Genomic DNA, 27,126 nt, shown 5'->3' with positions numbered 1-27,126 from the left:
TATATATATATATATATATATATACACATACATATATAATATTTTATATACCTTACACTTATATATATATATATATATATATATATATATATATATATATATATATATACTTTATTTCCTCATATATATCACATGTATGAGGAAATAAAATAACAAAATGAAGATTTGGACATAGCAGGGCTTTTGGATTCACAGCATTTGAGGGTCTGGTTTTGGAGCGCAAGAGTAAAACAAACTGATATTATTACCTGTTGAGAGTTATAGTACTGATTTTTCCACACCTGGCACCCTTGGGTGTACCTCAACAACAAGATATATCTACAAAGTAAAAAAGGGTGTTCCTAGTCAGTGAATGTTGGATGATTTTGGAGCCTATTTATTGTACTCTTTCAGAATATATTGGAGAGATAGATTAGTAAATTTTATATATAATTCAGAGAATCAAACAGAATATCTTAATAATTTAAGGTTTATGTACTTTGGTGTTTGAATAATGTCATAATGTTTGAGCCTTTGAATAACTTACTCTTTGGGGATGAAATAGGTAGCAAGGTTAAGAACACAGTTGCCATATGAATCATTCCTTTTTATTAAAGCTAACTCATAACAGAGAAATCAATTCATTGGACTGCATATATTCTAAATAAACATTCCTGAAGCTAAGGTAAATTTCAGCTCACTCAGTTATTATTTCAAGGCTCACATTATGATAGAGGACAATTTAACTTTTATTTAGACAGTTTTATATAAATGTTAAAATGCTAAAGGCTATTCTAAAGACAAGAAATATGAATTGAGTAAGAAACCCATTGCTTCCATTGTATGATTAAAGGGTAAATTCTTTTCAGGCTCGTATGTATCATAGGTGGTGTATCATTAAATACTTTAATGTTTATCTCTTCTCTTGATCCTCTCTTTTCTCACTGATGTATATCAATATCCTGGACAAACCAAAACACAGCCTTTCAACCTATTTTTTCATATTATGCGATCTAAATCATAAGTTATGAAGGTACATATATTTTTAATTTTGGTTTATTAATAGTTCTTGGTTAAAATACCGATTAACTTGTTTTTGAGGAAAAATTGTATTTTGCAAGTAGGGTTAAAAAGCCATTATTGTTAATGCATTTAAATTTACATCTTGTTTACTTATCTATATAGTATATGTATGTGCACATAGCACTGTGTGCCTGGATAAGATACAGAACAACTGGACGCCATGAATCCTTTCCTCCCAGGGACTCAGAAGCAGCTGTGTTTCCCCAGTGAACCATCTTGTGAACCCCAGACTTGGCTTGTTCAGCACTGCACTGTAAAAATATTCTTACAAAAGGCCGATAAACAAATGACACAAAGTATGGGGGAAATAGTGTTTGAAAGTGTTGAAGGAGGCAGATGAACATGAGCAAAACACATTGCACAATTTTTTCCAATAAAACTTTAAAAAAGAAATTTAATACGAAAACCTTTCCATCTTGGAGTTTCTTGTACTTCAATCACATTTGTCTCGGATTCTTTTGGGTAATTCTGGTTCACTGATGAATAATGGACAAAATTGGCTATTTAATTCAAGTATGGAAATTTAATTTACCGATTACATGGGGTTGTATAGGGTTATTTGTAACTGATTAAGCTTTAATTCTACTAATTGAAAAGTCAGCAAGGAACAAAAACGGCAATTCCGGACTCATTTATTGTCAAAAATTGGATCCCTTATTGTGATGACACCACAATTACTTTGTATATGAACGAGTGAGTGTGTGTATTCTGTGTATGTAGGTGCACACGTGTGTTTGTGGGGGTGTATCCAGCTGCTGTTGTTCCTTAGCCACCATAGTATTTATGTTTTGAGACAGTCTTCAATTGGCCTGGAACTTATCAACTAGACTATGCTACCTGGCTGGTGAGCATGAAGGATTTGCTTGTCTCAACTTCCCTTAAATGTAACAAGCCACTTCCTTTGGGTTCTGGGGTGTGAAACTCAGGTCCACATACTTTGATGACACTTTACTGAAGGATTTTACTCTCCAACCCCACGTTTATGTTTTTGTTCTTATTTTGAAATTATAAGGATATCATTCTCCCTACCCTTCCCTTCCTCATAAGCACCCCATATACCCCTCAGTCAAATTTATGTCCTCTTTTATTAGTGTTGCATTATGCATTTTTATATTCATATATTTATAAATGTAACCTATTAAGTATATATAAGTATACTCATATATGTGTTTTCAGGAGCGAGCATTTGGTATTGTATAATCAATGTGTCACCAAAATCTTGATGCAATAGTTGTCCAAACACCACGATGATGGCCAGCAACTCTCTCACTAGACTTAAGACCTCAACAGGAGTGAAACAATACTTGGGACTGGAAATCTCTCTAACTCCCCAGATATAATAAAGTCATAGATCTTGGAGAACTTACGTCCACCACATTATTAAACCAGCCAACCTCTGACTACATTCTAAATACCTGTGCTTACACCTACAGCTTAATATAGCCTTCATATATTCCTCATCAAGAAAATTTCTTGTGGCAACAGACAAAGATTGCTACAGAAAACAATAACCAACCAAAATGCAGAGTTGTGTGGCCCAGTCCCAATGGATACATCTACAAAAGACCTAAGGCTCAGGGAACATTGTAGAAGAGGTGACAAAAAGATTGTAAAAGAATCAGGTAGTTCTCTGTGAGAATGAGTCTCCCAATGATGTCAGAAGCTGTATGTGTAACACCTCATGAACATGACTGAACAAGGTGAGTTGAACAAGGGCAAGGAAAATAGACAGGACAAAGTAGGTGGAGAAAAGGCCACATGTTCTGAACCCTACCAAAAGCTAAAGGCAACGAAGGAATACTGAGAGCAGAAGAAACACTCTTCTTCTGAGAGGTGAACACTGCATTTATTTGAAAATATATTATTTGTTTTGCAGCTTGTCTTCTACTCAATATTGTATCACCATAAACCATGGGAGGTGGACGTGAAGAGAGACACTTCCAATTTTCTTTGAATTCCCATATGATCTACATAACACTAGTTTTAGGTTTGTTTCTCCCTGTTTTCTTTTTCCTTCCTCCCTCCCTCCTTCCATTCTCTCTCCCTACCCCCTCTCTCCCTCTTCTTATTCTCCCACCCCTACTTCTCTGTGGTCAGATGAGTCTCTCTACATAGCATTTGGTATCCTAGAAGTCACTCTTGTAGATGGTGCTGTGCTTGAATTCACATGCCTCTGACTCCTGATTACTACGATTAAAGGCAGGTGTGGGCATGCTCAGTTTTATGTGTTTTCCCTGAACGCATGTAAACACACATGTTCCTCAACTGAAGATGTGGGTGTGTTACAAAAATCCTATTGTACTGTGAAAACATTGTGCTAAAACTCATGCTTAGCATACTTTTTCCATGTAATAACTTAGCCTTGCCTATCTTAGAAGTGCTCAGATATTATGCAAGCATACAGTGAGGTAACAGCATCATACACATTCCAGTTTAATAATAAAATGTAATTACTTTATTGTAGAAGTTAGGTTAGATTTTGTTCTCCAAGTCCTATGCATCCAGAAATAAGACTCAGATTAAAATTATATTTCCAAGTACCTTGTCTACATAGTGAGACTCTCCTTTGACTAGATCATAACTGAAAATAACCAATTTGTTCTAATCTACATTCTGCTATGTGGCTGGTTACCTGTGCTCAGGTACCATGTGTTCCTCTTGTCACAAATTCCAGGGCCAATTTCCTGCCTGGCATTGTCCCAGAATACTTTCTGCCTCCTGGATATCCCACCTTCTATTTCACCCTTGCCTATATACCATAGACATTTTAATTTCTAGGTGATGCAACCACACAATACACAAGATATTCTGTCTAGCTTCCATGTAATTTATTTAATCTCCATATTCAGATAGATACCAGAAAGTGTAATTGTTTCCCCTCATGCTTGCATGACTGGGAGTGTAGCTCATTGTTAAAACCCACATTGCAAGAAAGTTTCACAGCATATAAATATTTAGAGAAAGACCAAATTAAAAATCAAAAATAAACTTGAATTAAAAGCTTTTGGCTTCCAGAACTTGAAACATCATAAATTAAACTACACTGAGATTTTGATTATTGGTATCAATTTTTTTTACTGATAAACTCAGTATTTTCTTCTTTCCACATAGAGATAATTAAATGATCATGCTTTTAGTTATTGCTTTGATATATGGAGTATGTTATCATATGGAAAAATATGTTGTCAAATATATCTCAATGGTTTGTTGAATAGTCAGTCATTTTGAATTAAAGTATAATCATTTAGTGATCAATTTTTAACCATTGGTTGATTATTTAAAACCACATTATTAAGTATTGAAGACTCATTATAATATATAGGACTATATAAGACATTGTAAAATAAACAATTCAGATTTGCTTAGCTGGAGGTAGTTTACTATTATGTCCATTCTAGTTTTCAATGCAATGCATTTTTAATGTACATTGAGTTAAAACAAGAACATGAGTATTGAACGGTTACAGGGTAGTCACGAGATCTCGGTAGAAATCAAAATCCTACAATTTGGTCAAAATCTAGCCTCTTTGACTTCTGATTCTTCTCTCACCAGGAAAACACATATTAATCTACTCTTTTTAGATGGTACGTATCATGAGTAATTCATTGGGTCTACTTTGTTTTTCTGTGATACCTTCTTCAATGTGCCTTTCCTGCTCTGTGGCATTGACTCGCAAGGGTTCTTATGTTGTTTTAGAACCTATCCTATTTATTTCTTTTCTTTTATATTAAAATCTCCATCCTATAAGCTGAGAGCCTAAAATCAGATTTTTTCACTTCTATACTTTCAATGTTGTATATACTGACTGATACAATGTAATTGCTTCCATTATCCTGAATTGATAATTAACAACACCACAAACAAAACATCAGTTGACTTGTCCTTAAACTTTCCTGAATACTAATCCTACTGCTTAAGAATTATTTTACATATGAATATATATAACAGAAAAGCTATCAGATAAGCAAAATCTAAAGTCACACAGGGTGTGAGTTATGGCATAATGCAACAATTCAGACATATAAATATAAGAATTAAGTATAAATATGGTATTAAATTTGAGAAAAAGCAAACACATAACTTTATAGATTCAGTTTCTAGAATGGGGGGGGGATGTTAGAATGAGGGTGTGGAGGAGAGTATCTTGTGTATTTTAAACTGGAAGCAACTATATAAAAAATTTCAAAATTCTTTAAAATTTATTAGGACATGAGGAAAGTCACCATCTTTGTTATGACATAATCCACGTTGTAGGTATAATGCCATTAACCTTGTCCCCGTCCCCCCAATTTACCTTCAGGTTACATTTGACTCTGATGTTTGCTCCACAGCAAAATCAAGGAGGACGTGAACACAGGAAGAGCCGGTGTCCTAACTCCGTATTTCACAGAAGAGCAGAAGGAAGAGCTTTGCCCTCCAGGAAGAAGATATCCACACAACTCTCTGTTTATTATGTTTTATTTTCCTCTTAGAAATCTTTTCAGGCTCCTAGCACCAAACTTTACTTCATTTCAAGCCATAAGCAGGTTCCCATGATGGGACCCATCTAATTCTCCCAGAAAACCATACTGGCTACGAATCATTCAAAAACCCTGTGGCCGGCAAGCATCAGTTGTGTACAGGGCAGTATTGCTGTTGAAATGGTTCTGAATGTTTACATTTGTGTCCCATAGTAATAAAAATGAACTGTATTGTGATTACTGTGTCAAGGACAAATATACAGTTAAGGCTATAATTGATAAGAAAAAGTTATAAATATCCCTTCCTCTTCCCACCCCTCTATTTCTTTTGTGTCCTAGAATATATTTTTTTTTCCAAAAGTTTCAGCTCACTCAGTTATGTGCATTAACTATTTGAATTTTTATTTTACTATTACTGAAATATGCACTTGGAGACTTGGGTCCCATAATTCAAGCATCATATCAGCATATTCATATGTGAGGCAGCAGGCTCTGGAAGGTATCCTGATTCCTGGTCAAGATAAGTTGAAACCCTGGGGACCCTAGGGGACGGTAGGTGCTTCCTTTTCTCCCAGAAGACCAAGCCTCTCTCATGAAGCTACAGCCACCCACAGGCCCCTTTTTTGTTTGAGAGATTTTTGAGATAGATCAGGCATGTAGGTCAATGCCCTAAGTCCCTCCTCCACAGGTGAGGACAGATCAGTCATGTAGAAGCAGGACCAGGCTCCCAAATATGTAGATGAGGTGTTCCCAAGATCTCAGGCCAAGCCAATAGGAAGCACTTGCTGTCAGACCCTGACCCATCCTAAAAATGTCTATAAGAATCCTATCCAGAAGAATTAATGGTGTGCAGGAATTATGCTGTCATTTGAGAGCTTCTGTGCTGTTCTTGCTGAAAGGAGACACACACATCTACATTTTATTTGGTTTGTCCTTTGAAATTTTTTTATAAGACAAATAATGGAATACTATTGAAAAGGACAGAGGTACAGAGGAAATGAAATAAAACTATGTAGCAGTGGGGGGAGGAAAACAGGGGGAACACTAGAAAGTCACAGACACGAGGGGAGCTAGGGGCTCCCACGGCTGCCGTAAATGTGAATGACTTTAGCTGAAATATGAAACAAAGGGGAATAGGACCTGTGGAGACCACTATCAGTAGATAGGCGTGGCTCCCAGTTGAGGGACAGGGCTATCCACCTATCTCAAAATCATTAACCCAGAAATGTTCTTATTTAAAGGAAAGACGGGGACATGAAGGAAAGGCCATCCGGAGATGGCCCCATTTAGGGATCTATCCCGCTTGTAAATACCAAACCCAGACACTATTGCTAATGCCAAGATGTGCTTGCTCAGAGGAGCCTGGCATGGCTGTTCCCTGAGAGGTCCTACCAGCACCTGACCGATACAGATGCAGATATTCACAGCCAACTATTGGACTGAGCACAGGGACGCTAATGGAATAGCTAGAGGATGGACTGAAGGAACTGAAGGGGACTGCAACCCCATAGAAAGAACAATACCAACTAACTGGACCACCCAAAGTTCCCAGAGACTAAACCACCGATCAAAGAGTATAGGTGGAAGAATCCATTGCACCTGCTTCATATGTAGATGAGGATGTTCTTATCTGGCATTAGTGGGAGGGGAGGCTCTTGGTCTTGTGGAGACTTGATGCCCCTGTGTGGAGGGATGCTAGGGCAGTGAGGTGGGAGTGGGCGAGTGGGTAGAGAAGCACCTTCATAGAGGCAATGGGGAGGGGGAGAGGGAGAATGGGATGAGCGGTTTCTGGAGGGGTAAGTGGGAAGGGGAGTTTTATTTGAAATGTAAATGAATACAATGATGAATTTTCAAAAAGAAATGTGTAATCTAGGTAGTCTGTTGGTCGGTGTGATTGTCACGTAAATCGTTCCTGTTCTTACCAGATGGACACCGTCTACTACATCTATCTTCGTGTTGAATCATCCTCTGTGCTCATGTCCTCTTGCCCATGGGGAACACATGGTTTGAACTTGCCGTTGGCCTCACTGCTCTCATGCAGATGGCAGTGGGCTGAGTTTATCTTGCAGTTCGTCATAGTTACTAACACAACAGCAGATGAAGGGTAGGTATCACGGGGGCTTGTATAAATATGAAAGAATATGACTCAAATCTTTAAGAACATTAAAATTATATCAGAGGCAATCACCATATGCTATGCTTAATAATGAGGTGTTCTAACCATTTGCTGTTGTGACTCTACCATCTTTCCACAGAAATTGTGCTTGCTTGCTTTTGTTCTCTTTCTTTCTTTCTTTCTTTCTTTCTTTCTTTCTTTCTTTCTTTCTTTCTTTCCTTTCTTTCTTTCCTTTCTTTCTTTCCTTTCTTTTCTTTCTTTCTTTCTTTCTTTCTTTCTTTCTTTCTTTCTTTCTTTCTTTCTTTCTTTCTATCCTTTCTTTCTTTCTTTCTTCCTTTCTTTCTTTCTTTCCTTCCTTCCTTTTCTCTTTATTTTATTGGATACTCTCTGTATTTACATTTCAAATGTTATATCCCCCGCACTCCCATTCCTCCTTCCCCTCCACTTATCTCCAGGAAGTTGTGCCCTCTCCCAATCACCCTCTCCACCTCAGCACCTTGGCATTCAGCTACATTAGGAAAACAAGCCTTCACTGGACTAAAGGTCCCTTCTCACATCGATGCCAGACACTGCTATCTTCTGCTACATATGCAACTGGAGCCATGGGTCTCTCCATGTGTGCTCAATTCATCCAAGGTCTGCAAGTGAGGAAAAATATAAATGAGGCGCCTTTTGCAAAAGTGTTCTCTCTTTCCTGCTACCAAATGCAGCTAATAGAAATAACTCTTTGAGTGAGTGTGACTTTCTTACTGTGGAAAGCACTTTTCTTGGCAGCAGTGGTGAACGGCCCGGTATGAATTATAGGTAACTACTACAAGAGCATCAAAGAATCTTATTTTCTCCTTCAAAATCAATAGAGAAATTGGTACTTACTCTAGGCATTCCGACTTTGTAAAGACAGATGTGGCAGGGCATTTTGTTTTAGGATAGTTGAGATGTTTTTCCCCTGGCACAATGTTCCAATCCTTCTCTCTTCCTCTTTAAGTAAAACAGTCCTTTTGCTTCTCAAAAGCAATGTTGTCACAAACAAAACAATACATTGCCTTGTTTGTTAACTTTATAAAAACTAATATTGGTAAAAGAAAAAACTTTATATTCAGGACAGAAATAGTTTGAGTTCTTTATTGGATTTTGAAAAAAATAGATTTGTTTAGAGTAATGCATTCAAAATTCAAAACTGAAATTGTAGCTGTCACTTTTCATTTGGACTGTTTAATCCTACTATTTATCATATTCTTTAAGAGGTTTCCCACTGGCCAGACTTTTCTCCTTGGAATGCTAAGAATTTATCTTCTTTTTGAATCTTGAATAAGCTGTTCTTCTCTTAGGTGAAGATTCTCTGTTAAGTAATCTGCTCTCATAATAAAAATTTACCCCATATAGTTGTTTTGGGGTAACAAAACTCAGTATGTTGAGAATGTTCCTATACTTGTTTTTACTTAATAAAATACATTTACGTATGCTTATATATACAAAAAAGGCAAAAATGGAACCCCACTGATCCATTCATACTAAAATGCATTTTGATAGGAGCATGTAGGTATATAAACTATAAAACTTGATCTACTAGAGATCTGCTAGAAGAAAACAACTTTTAATTTCTTTAGTTTTATTCTAATTTTTTGACTACTAAAAAATATTGAAGTGTCAGAATTACATACACTTTTTACTGATGGCTTACAGAATCAGAGAAATACTGTTTATAAAGAAGTCAAATGTTCAGACTTTCATTAAGCAATGGCTAGAGTTACAAGAAAATATATATTATTTGTCACATTAATGCTTATTACCAATGAGCAACCTCCAATACTCTCCTGAGCATGATAAACTGAAAGAACAATAGAAGTAAAAGAAATACAGTAAGAATAATAATAGATTTATCTTTTTGTAGTACATTACTCTAAGCATACTTTAGGAGAAAATAACTAGATTATTAATATTTTGCAAAATCTGCAAATAAAAATGTATGGATAAATTTACTCATTTTAATAATTTCAATAAATCCACTTTTGCAGTCTTATATTTGAAAATAATTATACAACTATAATTTTTTCTGTGCCTATCTAGTTAAGTTTTATAAATAAAAATTAAGTTGAGTGTGTGGTGAAGGTTAGTGTGTAGCCACTGATGATTTGTACATTCTTACACAAGTGTTTAAAACACAACTTCAAAAGTAACAGTTTTTCAAAAGTTTATTTTAAGTTTGAAGACTAGACAGGATCATACTGAGTTTACAACATCCTACATGACTTAAGTATATCTACAAAGAAAAAACAACATTTGAATATTACACAGCTTGAAAGTTTGCAAAAGTTATGTGTATCTTAGTAATTTCTGTCCTTATAGACACACCAGACGACAGCATTCAATGTTATATTTCATAATTTGTTGTCTAGCAAAGATATAGTCATTAATACCTGGTCTTCAAAATTCATACCTATCTTTATGAAGACATTCACAGAGAGAAAGTCAACCCTAAAGTATCAACTAGTGTCCATGACAAATGATTAGAATAAAATATACGTGAAATGGATATTTTAAAGGTTAATTAATTCATAAATTCCTAAAGTTAGATGGTGATAATTATATAGCATAGTGAAAAGTAGAATTCCCAGGTTTTGTGTTTGTAAAATTTTATTTGCAAATAAAATTAAATAAAAAAAATTCATGTTTCAGCCACTGATACAACTAGTATGCAAGCCACTTCCCCATATATGTCATTAACTTTGTGCAAGGGCTTCTGTGGGCAGATGCATATCTACTGCACATGCTATGCTGTAGGGAGTGTAAATGTGCAAGCAATGGAAAGCTTTTCACCAGCGTTCTAAATGGTAACTGATACTGTCACTAGCAACTCCTTTGGAGAACAGAATTTAAACAGGTATCAGCAGCTCCACATGAAGTCAAGGACAGTTTTGAAAAGTATTTTAGCACAACCTATTTTTCATAACTTCTGGAATTTTATAGTAAGGATAAGAATCTGCAAAGGAAAACACCTGCAAATTCAATAGGATAGTTAGTTATCGCTCACAGAAACAAAGACCATGGCTAGATAGAAAATGTTGTACTTCTATGGCATAAGTGACTCTCTGTATCACTATTTTACTTGAAAATCCTATTTTAAATATTCTCTATTGATAATTTTGAAGATTTCCTAGGACAATAATATTGAGGACGTAGCAGTTTTGTTGTGGGAAAATGTTGAAAATGATTTGGCATGGTATATGCTTAAAATCAATAGATTTTTAACTAACATGGTACAAAGAGCATGTGGCTCAGGGCAAACGTTTGGACTGACAGCCACTATAGAACAATGAACACGTGCTGTCATTTAAAAATGGCAGTGAGATTGACTTTCTCTTCCAACTGTTCACTGTGATTGAAGACTGTTTCATATTTACATCACTGAGAGATGCTGTGAACACACAAACAGACAGGACACAACAGTAGTGGCTTTCCGTATGCAGCACACACATTACAGACAAAGAATAAATGAAAACAGCAGTGTTGTGCATTGCTTTAGCATTTCATACACATCTACCCTTTCCTTTCCTGGACCTTCAATTTAAAACTCCAATAATTCTGTGTCAAAGCCTTATAAAATAAATACGTGTTAAGCTTATAAATTAGGTATGGAGAACATTTATGGAGGCAGGGTTAGCTTTAATTTGAGAAATATGTCAATGACGCCTCCATTATCAATAACAGATTGTTGTGATAATTGCTTAGCTTTTCTAAGACTTTCGTAGCAAAAGAAATAAAAATCAATTTCTATCCTGAAGATGGTTTATGACTTTGTCATTAGTAAATACATTGCTTCTCACAAGTAATTACGCAATGTGCTTCCTTCAGAAACCACCACTGGTTTAAAACAGCATTGAAATTTTCATTTCACAGGAAATGAGGAAATTCACAAAGAAATGTTGAGTCCACTTGGCCAAGCTGTGCAACACTAGGCTCACATCCGTTTGCTAATATTTTAAATATGCAGATAATGATCCTGTTATTTCAAAGAAATGAAGATTTAAATTCAAGGGCCATAGTGTTTTTTTGTTCTTTTTCACTAAATGGTAGCAAGGGATTCTCAGAAAAGAAAGCCTTTGGAAATGAAATACATATAGATTCCTTCAAAAATAAAAATTCGAGATCAATGTACTGATATTCAATATAGAACCATTTACTGATATCCAATCATGTTCAATGTATATTAATACATGTTATGTGTATATAGATAAACATAATACTTTAAGGTAAGTAAAGGTAAAAAAATCCAATGGCAGAGAATATTAGCCTATTCATGAAGCATATAAATAATATAAAGTTAAACACAAAGAACTTAGTATTTTATTGTAAGTAAAGAAAATAAAACTGGAATTGTCATATTAATGCTACTGCATATCATATATTCTTCCCCAAATCTCTACAATACACACTAACATTGTTAGGCACAGGAAAACAATCAAGATGAACCAAATTCATAACAAATCCTTATTGCTAACATTGCAACATTTTATAAGAGTTAATTGAACAGTGATGGTAACTCTCCCTTAACCCTTACATCTGATGACTATGAGTGTGTTTGCTCTTTTTATTTTTGCTGTTAAAAGGGGACATGTTCTGACTACTATACTTCAACCAATCTACATAATTCAGAGAACAAGGAGGGTAATTCACAGACAGTGTGATATTACATAAGAGAGTTGAGCAAAGGAAACAAAGTTAAATTATTGAAAAGGCAGCCTTAGAATGCCTAAAAAGACAGTCAGTAGCCTACCATAATTTGAACACTTTGAAAAAAAATGCAGTTTCTATCAGATTTGCACAGTTCATTGTATGGAGATGCTTCTAGGAAGATAACGAAAAGCATTGTGGGATGTGTAGTCCCCTTCTTCATTCCTCCTCTGTGCAGCCCAGCAGCTCTGACCGCAGGGTGATCCTTCCATACCAGGACCAAGGAAGGATTCTTATGTGTCGTGCATAGATGGGAGGGTCGATGACATTTTTCCTGTGAGTGTCATTGTCAAAATTGCCTTGAAAAACCTAACAAGGAAGAACAAAGAACATGGTTATATATAGCTCTTTTTCCTCAATAGGTGTGTTAATTTTCTTATTTGTAGTACATACTGTCAATTTAGAATCGGAGATTTCTCATTTTATTTTTAAGAGTAATATTTTACATACTACTTATTGTATAGGATGGGTAAGAATGAATACATAGGAATGCATCGATGTTTGTAGATGCACACATGCATGTGTGTATTGTATGTACATGGGGTCCGATGTCAACTCCACTCTTTATAGATGTTTCTGTTACTGATACACTGACACTTGGAATTCATAGGCTAGACTGGAATGATTGGTCAGAGATTTCCAAGGGAACCCAACTGTCACCATCTTTGAGGCACTGGGATTATAAGCACATATTACCATGACCATGACTGCAATTTCATGAGGTCCTGGATATCAAACCCATGTCCTCTTACTTGTACAGGGAACATTTTGCCAACTGGACCATCTTTTCACTTTTTTTTTCTATAAAACATATTACAGATATTGAAAACAATGACCTTAATCTGAGTTTTCATTGTTTAATTTTAAGAACTAAATTATTTAAGAACCCATTTACTATGTAGGAACATTTGGATCTGTTGTGATTGACTTGATCATGAGACCAATGAGCCAACTGAGAATAAAACTATGAAAGGAAGCAAGAAAGAAAAGAAGGAAACACAGAAGGGGCAGGAGAAAGGAGGAAGTGAGGAAAGACAGGAAGGAGTGAGGAAGGGAAGGTATGGATTCGGTCTATACTAACCAGGGAGGAATGCTTTATCAACTGAGATGTGCTATTAAGTAAAATTTTGCAATTAGCAATCCAATATCTCACTTTTTGAGAATATAACATACAAACAGAAATCTTATGATAAATTGTTATGTCAAACAACAGAAGACATGAGTATATGCTTTTGTTTGCTGACAGTCCTTAACATATTAAGTTAAATTCTATTGACACAAAATTTTAAATTAAATATCAAATCTAACATCCAATTTTATCAGCCTGCTAAAAAACATAATGTCTATATTTGAAGTAGCTGAGTTTAAATTCATTAACAGGCATTAACATAATCATTTAAAATACATTTTAAATAGTTTATAAAATAATATAAAGTATATATTATATAGAGTAAATGAAAGTCTTACAATATATTATGAAAAGGAGGTATAGAAAAAGACAATTTTGTTTTTAAGTTATCTTCTTGTTATAGGCTTCTATAAGGAGCTATCAAGGCCCAAAGGTTAAACCATTATATTTAGTTCTTTATAAGGTGGACTATGTCAGTTGTGAAACTGGTTGTAACTATAAAATATCTGATGCAACATATAAAAGCCTCGCAGATACTTGGGCATTCACTGCCCAAGTGAATTCTCAAGTGGAGCTTGAGAATGCACCATAATGTATACATTATATAAATTGTGCAGATTTACATTCCACTCATTTAGACGTCAGTCAGACAGCACTGAAACAGGGTTTACTTTTGGAGGGTTCACAGCAATGGTGACACGGAGCACAAAGCATGGATTTGCGAGTTCTTAGGGGCCATCTTGCTCTTGTGCAAACATGTAGCACACATTGTGCGCCTGACCTCTGGCACAGTATTCCTCACTAAGATTGCAACGTCGATGTTTTCCCTGGGAAAGGAAAGCAAACACAACATTTCTGGCTGAATTAAGAAAAACTGTAAAATTTCCTGAAATATGTGTTTCAGGAATCCACTTTAATCAGGATCTGGCAATGTTGGAAAATACTGGTTCTCCATAAAGAGGGAGATCTTCTTTACCAAGATAGATGCAGTGTGACTTATAAAAAAAAAAAAAAAAAAAGTATGCACAAGTTTGAGTTTAGACAGCAGACTAATTGGCTCACGGCAAGTTTGTGGTTGTCTTCAAACATGATAATGCTTAAGGGATCTCTAGAGCATTTCTTAATATATGAGGCCTCAAGTTATGAAGGTGCTTTCAACAGGCTTCTATAATTACAAATTAAGAAGAACAAGAGGGTAGGGGGCTTCAGGATTATGTTTTTATTGTAAACTCTTCTGCGTTGCTAATTGAAATTCAATTCAGATTTTAGTAAAGATTCAATCCTCAGCACAGACACAATGTCAATATAAAATGTGACAATAAAATGCTCCTCCCAGCAACTCTTAAGTTAGGATGAGAATGACATTAGTTTCTACAAATCAACATCCATTAGACCACTGCATGTACCAATCATGAGAAGCCATTGAGCCTTGTGCAGGAAAGTGAGAATATTCTTCATGATATAGGCAGGAAGCCTGGGTCTACCTCAGCTTATTTCTGTTGTTTTCTTTGTTTGTTTGTTTGTTTGAGACTAGATCATTTTATGTGACCCTGACTAGTCTTCCAAAGAGTGGTTCAGCCTAGTATCATCAAGGTCTAGCAGTGCCATTATGTCTAATATTATACCTCAGCTTTTGTAAGTCCTAAACTGAAACTGGAGGAATAGATTTTATATATATATATATATATGTATATATATATATATATATATATACATATATGTGTGTGTGTGTGTGTGTGTGTCTGTGTTTGTGTGTGTATAATTATGTATATATATGTATATATGTGTGTGGATGTGTGTATATATATATATGCCTCTATGTATATATGTAAATATAATATATAGGAAATGTTTCATGTTCTTCTAATACTGAATAATTGGAAGTACTGTTACATTGCCTTCCCCAGGCTCTTCAAGAATTAGAACCCACATGTTACTCAGGCCACATTGGCTATTACTTTCTCTCTGACCTTCTGGCCCTTAAAAACAGCATTTCTTCTTTTAGGATAGGAGGAGATAAAACCCAAATTAAGAATGGGTGAGTAAAGTATACAGTTTTCCATATAATACATCCTGTTCCTTGTGTTAGCATATATCTTGTTCATTATGTTAGCACAAGCACACCTTTAGTTTCAGTGACTATCAGTACATTTGGCTGATGTGCATAAGAGATAAAGAACAAAATAAACAAAAAACAATTTGCCAGGGAAGTGGCACCCATGAAATCTTAACATTATGGCTGCCTAAACAAGACTTGAATAGTGATTACACCAATTGTTGTGTCTGCCTTTTATGCAGTGGTCTTATAGTAGAGAAGCTAGATATGAACTATACTTTGTAGCTCTTATTCTCAGGAACCTTGTTTTAATCGAATACTAGCCATAAACTAATTTAATCAAGAACTGCATGTTTGCTAGTGTCAACTATACTCTTTAGTTCTTTTTATTTGTTATTGCATATTGTTGTGTGTACCTGTGTCTCTGTCTCTCTGTCTCTCTGTCTCTCTCTCTCTCTCTCTCTCTCTCTCTCTCTCTCTCTCTCTCTCTCTCTCTCTCTGTGTGTGTGTGTGTGTGTGTGTGTGTATTTAGGGTCAGGCATAGGTCACATATGCTAATGTGGGGGTCAGAAGACAACTTGTGAAAGTAGGTTTTCTCCTTCTACTGCTCCCTGGGATAGAACTAAGTTCCTCTGGTTTTTAGTAGGGTCCCTTAGCTGCTGAGATTTCTCATTAAGACTTGCCTGCACCCATCCAATCTATAGTGTATATGACACATGTCCTATCCCTGTCAAGTTGAAATTTATTAGGGAAGATATACATTAAGATACTTTGCAAGTCTGTCCTTTTTAATTAAGAAATTTTACTTTGTTGAGAGAATTGGCCATAAATCATTTCTACCCTCCTGTTCCTCTCCATTCCTCCTGTGTTCCTCTCCATAACTCTTCAAATTCGTGACTATTCATTTAATTGTTGTTGCTACATGTGGAACACTAAGAGATTCAGGAGTGTGTATTGTTGTATATGAAGTTTATAATGTGATTAGAGATTCTTCTTCACCTATAGATCCCAGTGTTTTTGATCAAGGAGATCGGGGTTTGACCAATGAAAGAAAAAAACATTTCTTTCACATATTCAGCAGTAAGTGAAACATCTTTAGAAACTGACATTTAGTGTTTCAAGGTGAATACTCATGGTTTAAAATCTCTGGTATTTCATTATTTTTGATTATGTTCATTTGAAGTACAGATCGTAGGATGCCCTGTGTTGTAAATGGGACAATTAACTAATTCTGCACAGCATAGTATAAACACATGAAAGCGTAAACTTTGCTGTGGATATGATATCTTGAACAATGCCAGTTTATTATTAGAGTTTCTTGACTTTTTCATTTTTTTTATTAAGCTTGCAATCTTCCATTGTATGACTAGAAAAAAAAGTTTAAGCCAGACACAAAAGTTTTACTAATCTTTATTTTGTTCAGTTCTTGGCATTATAAAGATTTATGATAAGTTTGTAATAAAATTGTATATATTTAAAAATAATGGAAACTTAGTGAACATTTGAATTTAAATATCTGTTTCATATGTTTATGTAAGTGTGAAATTCAAGTTTTGTGGGTGACCTACTAGGTCGCATGCTTCTTGACGAAAGTTAAGAATCATTAAGTTGTTGCCATATGCTTAATTAATATTCCTTGGATATTTTTGTATCCAACAGTTTATTGTTTTGAACTGAATTAAATCACAAGATTTAACTATTTAATGTCATAAAAATTTTACAGTATTAGAATATTTACCTGAAATTAAAAATATTTTTATTTAAATAATGTGTTAAAATAAGTATTTTATTTAAATAATATTATTATTTGAATACATAATAAAATTATTTTGAATATAAAAACAATTTATTAATTGTATAAATCTGTATGTTCAAAAATTAAACTTTATAAGTATGAAACCTCTTGCATTGTTCAGATTGTACAGTTTGTAATCAAGTTGGATTCTTTTAGAATAGACAGACTCTGACTATTACTCAGGAAATTCAATTTTCTAAGTAAAAATTTCCAGCATCCTAAAGCCATTTCATGATTAAATGGTTAGTGCATCATTTTTGAAGGTTTCCTCTGCAATCAATTCCACTAATCCAATGAAACAAAATTATTCTGAATATAAAATACATTCTTTCAATATAATAAAGAAATGAGAATCTACACGCAGGTAACTTTCAATATACTAGAAAATGCTTCTTTGTAAAATAGAGCACATTGAGAATGTATTCTAAGAGTCTCAAGCCGGCACCGTGCACAAGGAGGAGCTGAGTATCCAGGAGTGTGTACACTCTAGGCTGTTTCAGTACCGCTATATCAGAAATACACATGTATATGTGAGAAACAAAACTGCTGGAATCTCCCATCTCCGTTCAGCCGGGTTGGGGCTACTGCCCTCCAAAATTTCACAGGAGGTGATTACCACCTAACACATCCTACGAGGCAGTGAACATTTCTGCTTATGAGACGAAGCAGATTCAGCTATCCAGGAAAATAATTTTACATATCTCTACTTCAGAAAATATCATGCAAGTAGCCTGTATGCATGAGATCCTGCTGATGAAGTAGAAAATATTGTATTTTTGTATTAAATATATCCAACATAGTTGGACTATATCCAACATAGTTAATAATCATTTGATTTTTCTCTGTCCGAAAATATCATCTCATTTTTTTGATAAGTATTTGGTACATTAATGTATATTTTTGACTGGAGTCTATTCTCATGGAGTCTATTCTTTAAATCGAACAGATAACTAAAAGTTTGTTTAGTAGGCGTGCCTTTAGTAGAATCCAGAATTAAGGTGATGCTTTCCTCATGGTAATAGATGCAAGCTATCTCAGAAACACACCAATTTAGCTTTGCATCATAGGGTGTAGATTAAAAGATTAATCTATGCCAAGAGAATAATGGCCTTTACCTTTAGGTCTTTTGAGGTCAACTGTGAGTGTTTGGAAAGTGGCCTCTCATACAATGATTCTGTGCTTCCACTGGGGTATGTGGCACATACCCCACATTCGCTCTGCTATTTAAGTAGGGATTGGGTCAGCTTCACTGCTGAGATGCCTAACATTTGCATCTTGTGGTATGGAAGGCCTATAGGCTTCTGAGAAGGATTTTAAATATATATATATATATATATATATATGTATATTTAAATATATATATATATACATATATATATGTTAATATTGATGATTGGAATGAGAAACATTGTGTCTAAGTCTTTCCCAGTACCCAGCACAGCCTACAGTAGATTTTATAGTTCAAAACTAACTTAACATCACTCCCTAAATTCTGTTATTGCAATGCAGTGGGTTGTCTATATTTTTTGTTTGTTTGTATTTTGTTTGTATTTTCTCTTAGATAAACATTCCAAACATTTCTCTCACAGTCTATTTTATACTCACGCTTTTAGTTTAACTTGTAGATGATGTTTATCATCATAGATATAAACATAATAAATATGACCAGTAGCTAGAGTCATTTATTTTTCCCCCAGTGCTTTGGTTTAAAATCAGGTCACCATCTTTATGCTTCCATATTCCTTTAATATTTTTGCAACAGCTTATAAATTTCTCGAGGACTATAACCCTGGCCCCATCTCTTCATGTTTAATCTGAAGCCACAGTTTGCCGAGAGTCATAGAACATGGTGACACATATAAAATGTTCTGTACCATAATTCACATTGGATACTAACTTTTATCTGTGTTCCTTTCAGAATGATGTTTTGTTCCATAAGCTCTTTTACAAACATAGATCCTGCTTGCCTCAGAGATTTGTTTGCCTCTCAATGAAATTATACGAGGTTTTCAAACTGCCTGTCCAGAGATTTACTTTCAAAGGCCCAACTGTAGAAACTTTTTACTTTAAGAAGAAAGTGAAAAGAAAAACTCTGGGACATATTTTTTTTCGCAGTTTTTCTCCAGTGCAAAAACCATTTTGATCACTAATAAAAATGTGGATTTTCTGGGAAATTATTTGTACTCTGAATGTTGCTCTCCAACAGTTTCTTATGACTCTAAAATTTGCATTTTATTCTACTTATGTATGAAAACAAGGTTTTATTTTACTTTGGGCTGTTCAACACTTCTCTAAACTGCTGTGGTTTTGTAGCAAGCTCCAAGTACATCTAAACCTCAGATTATATTGCCTGATTTAGCAAAAACAAAAACAACAACAACAAAAAACTAAGCCACACATTTGATGGCTACTTAGAACCTCTGAGGCATTCTTTTCACAGTATTTCTGTGAGGTTCTATATTCCCTTTAACAGGAATCAAGAGATATTCCAATACCATTTACACAACAGTTTGCTTCTGTGTTGTTCCTTTTATGTAGCCCACACGTTCTGTCCCTTCATTGTTTTGCAAAGTCCCATAAGTTCTCCCTGGTTCTCAGAGAAAAGCCTGGCTGACAGTTGACTGGGAAATAGCTTCAGGATGACTGTCAGCATTGCTTCTCTCAAAGGGTTTAGGATTGTTTAGAAAGAGGGATAGTACGCCATTGACAGTGCTCTTTAGAATTTGAAATTTTCTGATCTCTCATACAAAGACTTCATTCCTAAATGTGTAATATTAAGGAATAGGCTGTCTCCGGTCCTGTCACATTCTTTATCCCTGAATTCTCCACCCCAACTCCATCTCCGTTCACACTCGCTGTTTCTTAGTCTATTGTGAATAACAAACTGATTTAGGGATTTCTAATGTTTGTGTGCCCAAACAAATGAACGACAGATTGCGTGTGCGCGACTTCTGTTCTTTAGGGTATGGTTTTCATACACAGACGTAGTCTCAAATAACCGGAGAACATATGGTTTTTGCTTCCTCAGCCTCTAACTTTATTCTGTACGATGACACTACCCAGTGAAGTCTTTAACTCACAATCCTGCTGCCTTTGCCTACAGAGTCTATGGATGATGGAATTATAGGTACACATATCATGGCCAGCTCTACAGTGTTTTTATAAGAGCCTATTGATCCTCAATAAGAAAATCATGCTCTCCATTTTGATTTAATTAGTTGTGGTTTTCTGTAGTGGTCTCCATCTGTCACAAAGAAATTTTCTTCAAGAAAAGTGAGGATTAGCTTATCTGTGGGCATAAGGGCAAATGTTTAGACGGTAGTTAGGAATTATGCTAGAATTCACGACATGGTTAACTTCTAATATTCTATAAACTGGGAAAGAGGTATGTGTGTGTGTGTGTGTGTGTGTGTGTGTATGTCTGTCTGCGTGTGAGTGTGTGCACGTGACAGAAGTTAATTAAAGAGTTTATAAAATTCAAAAAGACCAAGAAAAAGTTAGGGTTAGGGTTGCTGGCAGAGTTTGCAAGAAAAAATAACGGATAAATTAAGTACGTTATAATTTCAAAAATAGAAGAAAAATAAAGACAGAAAAGAATCACATTCTCCTTTGTTAAGTTAGTGAGCCCAGAGCAAAGACCCAGGGAAACAACCAAGCCAAACAGTCTTTATGGCTATTTTCCTTCCAAACCTGCTGGCATTTGGAATGCTCCGTCAAAAAGTAAGCAGGTAGGACACACTACCATATTTAACTCCTTTCATTATGAAAGCTGCCTTAAGTAACGAGAATATTCTGAGAATATTTCACATAGGATGATAGCCTATAAAGATTTATGAAACATAAAATATTCCATTCTAAACAGTGGCAATATATTTAAACTATCTGCCTTCTGGCACTCAGATTTCACTGTCAAATAAAATATTCCTACAAAAAAAAAAAAAAAAAAAAAAAAAGAATAGTATTGGAAAATCATCTGCTTTCCAAAGATATCTCCAAAAGATATCATCAGGACCAGTCAGGAAAAAAAAGCACATCTTTATTTTTTTTTAGGTTTTCACACCAGAAATGTAGAAATATGTTTTTTCCTTCCTTTAAAAGTGCAGAGCAACCCAGGCTCTCCACTGAAGCTCAAAGCTCATCTCCCAGAGTCTCTTAAATCACACGAGGTATTTTCTATTTCATCAGAACAATTTGTGGTCTGCTTCCAGCCCTTCCTATCAGCTAAAATACAAATTGTACAATAGTGGAGGAATTGATGTTTTGGTAATTCTAAATTTAGTATCCTTTTTCTCCCTTCAAATCTCTTTGAAGAGCTTTACCCTACCTTGGTAAGAACTAAGAAAACACAGGGCTGTGTGTTGGAACATAGACGTTATTGAAGCATTCAGCCCTGTTTCTCCTAGGCCAGATTGGTCCTTAAAAGATGAAATGCTAGACTGCCAGTGACCATCTATCTACCTGTTCTTGCTGGTCAAGTATGATGTGAGCTTTGATGTGGACATGTGGATGCACCTGTGTATTTTTCCCATGCGAATCCTGGAGGCATCCTGTCTTATCTGGCCTCAGCTTTTCCATGAAAGCACAAGGTGCAGCCAAAAATAAAAACCTAGGGAGTCTGTAATGGAGACAAGCTGACAATAATATAGTTATATTTAAAAAGTCATTGTTTATCTGATTCCAGTCTTCTTACACAGGGCTCAGCCTTGGAAACCTAAGTGCATGATAGAATGGGTTCTGTCCTAAGCTGAGCAGGTATTGTTTTAATGTGGAGTGAATTTTGCACCTTTTCCTTGTAGAACTGAGGGTTAGTTGATTATTAAAATATAGTTGATTATTAAAATATTAAAATTAAAATCAGAAAAAAGAGTAAGCTTTACTATTGCTTACAGGTATTAGAGTAACATGAAAATTAAGTAAAGAAACAAAAGTACATTTTTGTTATATAGAAGTAATACCATTTTAAAATTAATATAAGCAATAAGCATCTCATTCCTATATAGTGTTTTGTTTTTCCTGGCTTTATTGAAAAAAGTGAAATCTCATCTTCTGTTTCCGATCTCTAAACTCTGCTCCCAGATTCAGGCAGGCTTCCCTTCTGTGTTTAGTTAATCCTGGATTTGTCTTTTCCAAGTGGAATTAAAAAATCAAGGCTGTGTTCCCAGCGACAATAAGTTTTTAAATGTTTTAATAAACTTTATTGTTAAAAACACTAAGTTTTAGAATTATACACTAAAATTATGTGGACTGAAAGTCTGTAGAACCTTCTACACAGTTAGAATCAAAATTCAGAACAGAAGTGTGGAGCTTTGGTTAAATTTATGCTTCTGTATTGACTAAATTATATAATTTACATATCTATCACCAAACCCAAAATAATCTATGACAGCAAAAGTCTGACGACAATGGGACATATACTGTCTCTTTTAAGGAGCTGAGACATCAAAGTCAAACTTTAGATGTTCCAGGGCATGCTACGCAATTGACTTATCACAAAAGTATACAATACTGACACATTGTCTATATGCATTTTTAAAAGATAAAGCAAATATTTAGAGATATGCTAGATGGGTAATCTTAATGGGTACGGAAGGTTTAGGAATCCTTTTACAGTTTACCATTAACATCAGCATCAGCACGGTCATGTAACACGTTGCTTGTATCCTTGTTGAGACTGAAACTATAAAAAGCCAGAAGAATAGTACATTAATTAGACCATTCTGAAAATGTTGAAGAAAGACGTTTAATTGCTGAACATATTGCTGCTGATGGTGTGTTGGTGGATAGTAAAACTGGCAATATGTACCACATAACGCTATGTCCTTGGGTGTTTTTTTTTTTTTTTTTTTAAGACTCAAATTAAAAGACATAGTTAGCATTTAGATTTTGGTGGTTATTTTGCTATGGAATAAGGATCAGAATGTCATTTGACTATGTTTTGGTCATCAGTTCTTGTTTCAGAAACGGGGATGTGGGCTCTTTGCAAGTCTAAATAGCTAGTTACTCATGTTCTACATATAAAAGGTGATTCTTAGCGTCACAAAGATAGGCCTTTGCATGTTTACTAGCAAAATAGGGGTTTTTTTTTTCAGTTAGTATTTCTTATCTATATATTCTTTACTGTCTGTCAATTAATACTAACATTCATTAATTTCAAACAATCTATTAAAGTTTCTGATCCTGACTATTCTGTTGAAGGACCATCACTAGAAGGTATTTTAAATATGTAAATGTTTTCAGTAAATGTTCATAATTGGAATGACTATTCCTCAAGCAAAATCTGGGCAGAACAATGAGCAATATCTTCTGTTAAGGAACAGTGTCATTACTTCACTTTGTGAGGTGTCTAATACCATATAAGCAGAACCTAAGAAGATGCTTACAATCTGCAATATGAATATGTTTACAGGTTTACAGAGAGTGGTGAGGGATTAAAAATATAAGATGTTTGCTTTGTGTTTACCCTTTCCCCCCATTGTTCTTTGTTAATGCTGATAGAGTTTTTCATATGCATTTTTTTTAGGTCTCATAGAAACAACTGTTAGCAAGATACACATGGTTTGAGATTTTTTCAGACAGTTTATCATATACTGCAAGAGAAAAGTTTTAGGTTTGGGTGAATAAAATAATTAACAACAAAACAAAAAAGTGTGTCTTCATTCTTATGTATAATTTTCTGTAAATATCATCAAAATTTAACTTTATAGCATCTGCTAGGATTTTACTAACAGTAAATATGAATCACATCATTATGCTCACCTCAAACAAACCCCATCTTATAGGTTTTGTGTCTGGTCTTGGTGTCTATGACGGGCTTTTGCTAGCACTTTTAAACCCTTCTCTTCATTTTGTTTTATAATTTTGTTTTTATTTTCAAGGATGTTGTTGTTGGTTCATTTTTAATCAAAGAAGCATAAAGAGTCTAAATGCTAGCAAGAAAATTAAAATTTGATTTGTTATAAGTACAAGTAGCTGTCTATTTTACACTGCCAGTCTTTACTTTTAGAGAGCCTAGAATAGAATACAAAGAATTCTCCTAGGAAACTTAAACTCTAACTCTGAATTATAATTAGCTTCCCCAAGTGTCTATGAGTAAATTGAATGGCTCTTAGTAAACTCATGAATGCCATATGATAAAGTGACCTCATGCTTGTGCCTGTGACCAGCCTGTCATTCTTGATAGTGTTTTATTTCTATCACCCAGAATGCTGTTCTTTCTACAGCTGTAATTGTACACTATTAACTTTTCTTGCCTTTATCTTGCCTGCCCCATGTCCTGCTCTCCATGTCCCTTCCTACTATTCTTCAAGCTTTTTCCAACTCAGATGTGAAGGTATCAACATTAGCTAGAGGTCCTTGTTGCTTTTGTGAGATACAAGGCTTGCAACACCTTCTCATTATATTCAGTTGTCTATTTGCATTTGGATTTGCATTCTGTCCTCTAGGCTGTGCCTGACCCTGGATCTTCTTTTCAGATAGGCTTCTGAGTAGTGAGTGAGTTCCTATCATGTCTTTGCATATGTTAACAATGTGACCAGGTGCTTGCTTACAAATTGAAATTTGGTCAACTAGCTGACCACTTTAGGGTCTACTAGGAAAAAGTCTATTGAAATACCCACTTATATTCTGCTGAATCATATCTTCTATTCATAGATATTCTTCTATAGTTGGACCCTCTCTAGTTAAAATCTTTAGATAAACAACGGTGTTGTACTAGTAGTAGGAGCATGCATTTAAAAGCTACAAATATATGTATAATAGAATCCATATTTAGACAAATAGCAATATTGAGTATACTTCAGTTGTAATGTAGCTGACACTGGATGTGGGGCTAGAACATGAGTCTGCACAATATGTTGGTATCTAATGTTTGACAAATGCCAAAGTCAACATTGATTTTATCTAACATTACTTCTCATGGAATATCAATTTTTGTCTAAATGCCCCCAAATGGTGTTAAAGTGAAATGCCAAAGTCTTTGCCTTCACCGGCCTGCCAGTGTGAGCCTGCCTGTAGATCTTTATGCCTAATTGCATGTGGCGTGTATCCTGGACTGTGTATTGGCCTGTGCCTCTGTATTTGTGAGCAATATGGGCTAGAATGTGCCTCCTGGCATTTGTCTGTGCAGAGGATTCTGTGCTGCTAAATATGTATGGCTTTTCTGTCTGTAGATTCTCAATCTCTTCAATGCTCAGGCATCCCTCTCCCTCCTCTTCTCCTGGATTAGACCTCACAAGGCAATATTAGATTTCCTTGCATTTGACTTTAGTATTTGTTTATTCATCTAGTTTGGTGATTTAGATGTGTCTCAGCATGTAATCCAGCAGATCTGGAAGTATGCAGGACTCAGTGCCTTGTAATTCTTCCATTGAATACTCAACTGATGGTTTTACAGGCATATCATGAGTACGTGATATTTTTATTTGATGGCCCAGCCAGTTCAATACTCATAGTTTTCATACTTACCCTAATTATCACTGCCTTTTATCAGCATTTACTCAGTTTTGATGAACCTAGTCAACAGTACAACTGCACTTACTTAGAAATCTTAATTCCTATGCCATCATTATTGGCAGTAGCATGAATCCATGGTGTTCCCAATTAGCTGCACTTATTCATTCTTAGGCAGAATTGTTTAATTTAATCTAAAACTGAGGAGGTCTCAGGTCATCATTGATCCTTACACTCTATTAAAAGCAAGAGACATTCTCAAGAAAGTCTTCGAGGTTGAAAATCCAGCAATTCTTGTCTATTGGTAGAAGGACAAATGCTTATGCTAGTTTAGTACATTATAAGTTATAGATTCTCCTCCAGTAGTGATGGCCTCGCCAGCACTGAGTACTTAGCTAGGTTTTCAGTACAAGGCATAATTTCCCTCTTACTGAGCAAGTCTTAGTCCAGTTAGAGAGCCATTAGTCACCACTGAGGTATCACCCTGAGGGTACAGTGAACTTTATTGATCTGGTTCATGGCCATCACATCTGGGTAGGAAACCACTACAGAAAATCTCAACCAATCAAAATGAAGAGGTATGGATCCCAGTTCCAGTATAAACATCTACAAACTACTCCTATACCAAAGGGCTCAGAGAACATCATAGAGGAGGGGTTATATAGAATGTAAGAGCCAGAGGATCAGGAAGTTTGCTGTAGATTGTGTCTCCTAAAAACATCAAAACTACACCCATAAAGACTTCAGCATGACTGCCGAGGCCTGAACTAAACAAGGATGATACCAATGGACATGCCAAACTACACAGGGAAAAGCCCATGAGGCTTCAGCCTACACAAAGAAAAGCTTGGAGCAGGAGAGGTCTTCTTAGGGAAAAGTACACCAATTGCTTGCACAGGGGCACATTGTCAGCCTTGGAAACATACATACAATTGACATTATTTGGACTAAACAGGTAATATTTAGGAGGAATATATGTATAATCAATAAGCATACATATACACATACACACAAATAAGCAAATATGTACCAATTATTGAAAAGGCTCATGAGTTTGAAAGGCAAGAGTAAAAGTGTAATGTAATTGTGTAATAATCTCAAATGTAAGAATAACTTTCATATTTATATGAATATAGGAATTTCTATATTCTTCATTTTAACTCCTGTATTAGTAACAGCCTTGGGTTTTCTCAGTTTCATGTCAACTGACACAGCTAGAATCTTTTTAGAAGACAGAACCTCAACTGAGTAAATTTCCCCACCAGACAGGCCTGTGAACATGCCCATGTTGTATTTTCTTGATTGATGATGGACGGGGTAGACCAAGCC

The 27,126-nt window shown here is 35.2% G+C and overlaps 1 protein-coding gene across 2 annotated transcripts in view; it reads right to left on the bottom strand.

Moving 5' to 3' along the window:
* Positions 1-12,528: 12,528 nt before the first annotated feature.
* EDIL3 (EGF like repeats and discoidin domains 3) overlaps positions 12,529-27,126 on the bottom strand; it is a gene marked incomplete at both ends in the record, with an annotated part of 432,246 nt that continues 417,648 nt past the window's right edge. For both annotated transcript variants that reach the window (XM_080924947.1, XM_080924948.1), the window contains one exon: positions 12,529-12,678. In XM_080924947.1, coding sequence (XP_080781073.1) covers positions 12,529-12,678 — 150 coding nt within the window. The remainder of the gene's footprint in view (positions 12,679-27,126) is intronic.

Source organism: Micromys minutus (genome assembly GCF_963924665.1).
Source record: "Micromys minutus genome assembly, chromosome: 11".
NCBI lineage: Eukaryota > Metazoa > Chordata > Mammalia > Rodentia > Muridae > Micromys > Micromys minutus.
Note: the sequence above shows the minus strand (reverse complement) of the source record. Positions and strands in the feature narration are given on the sequence as shown.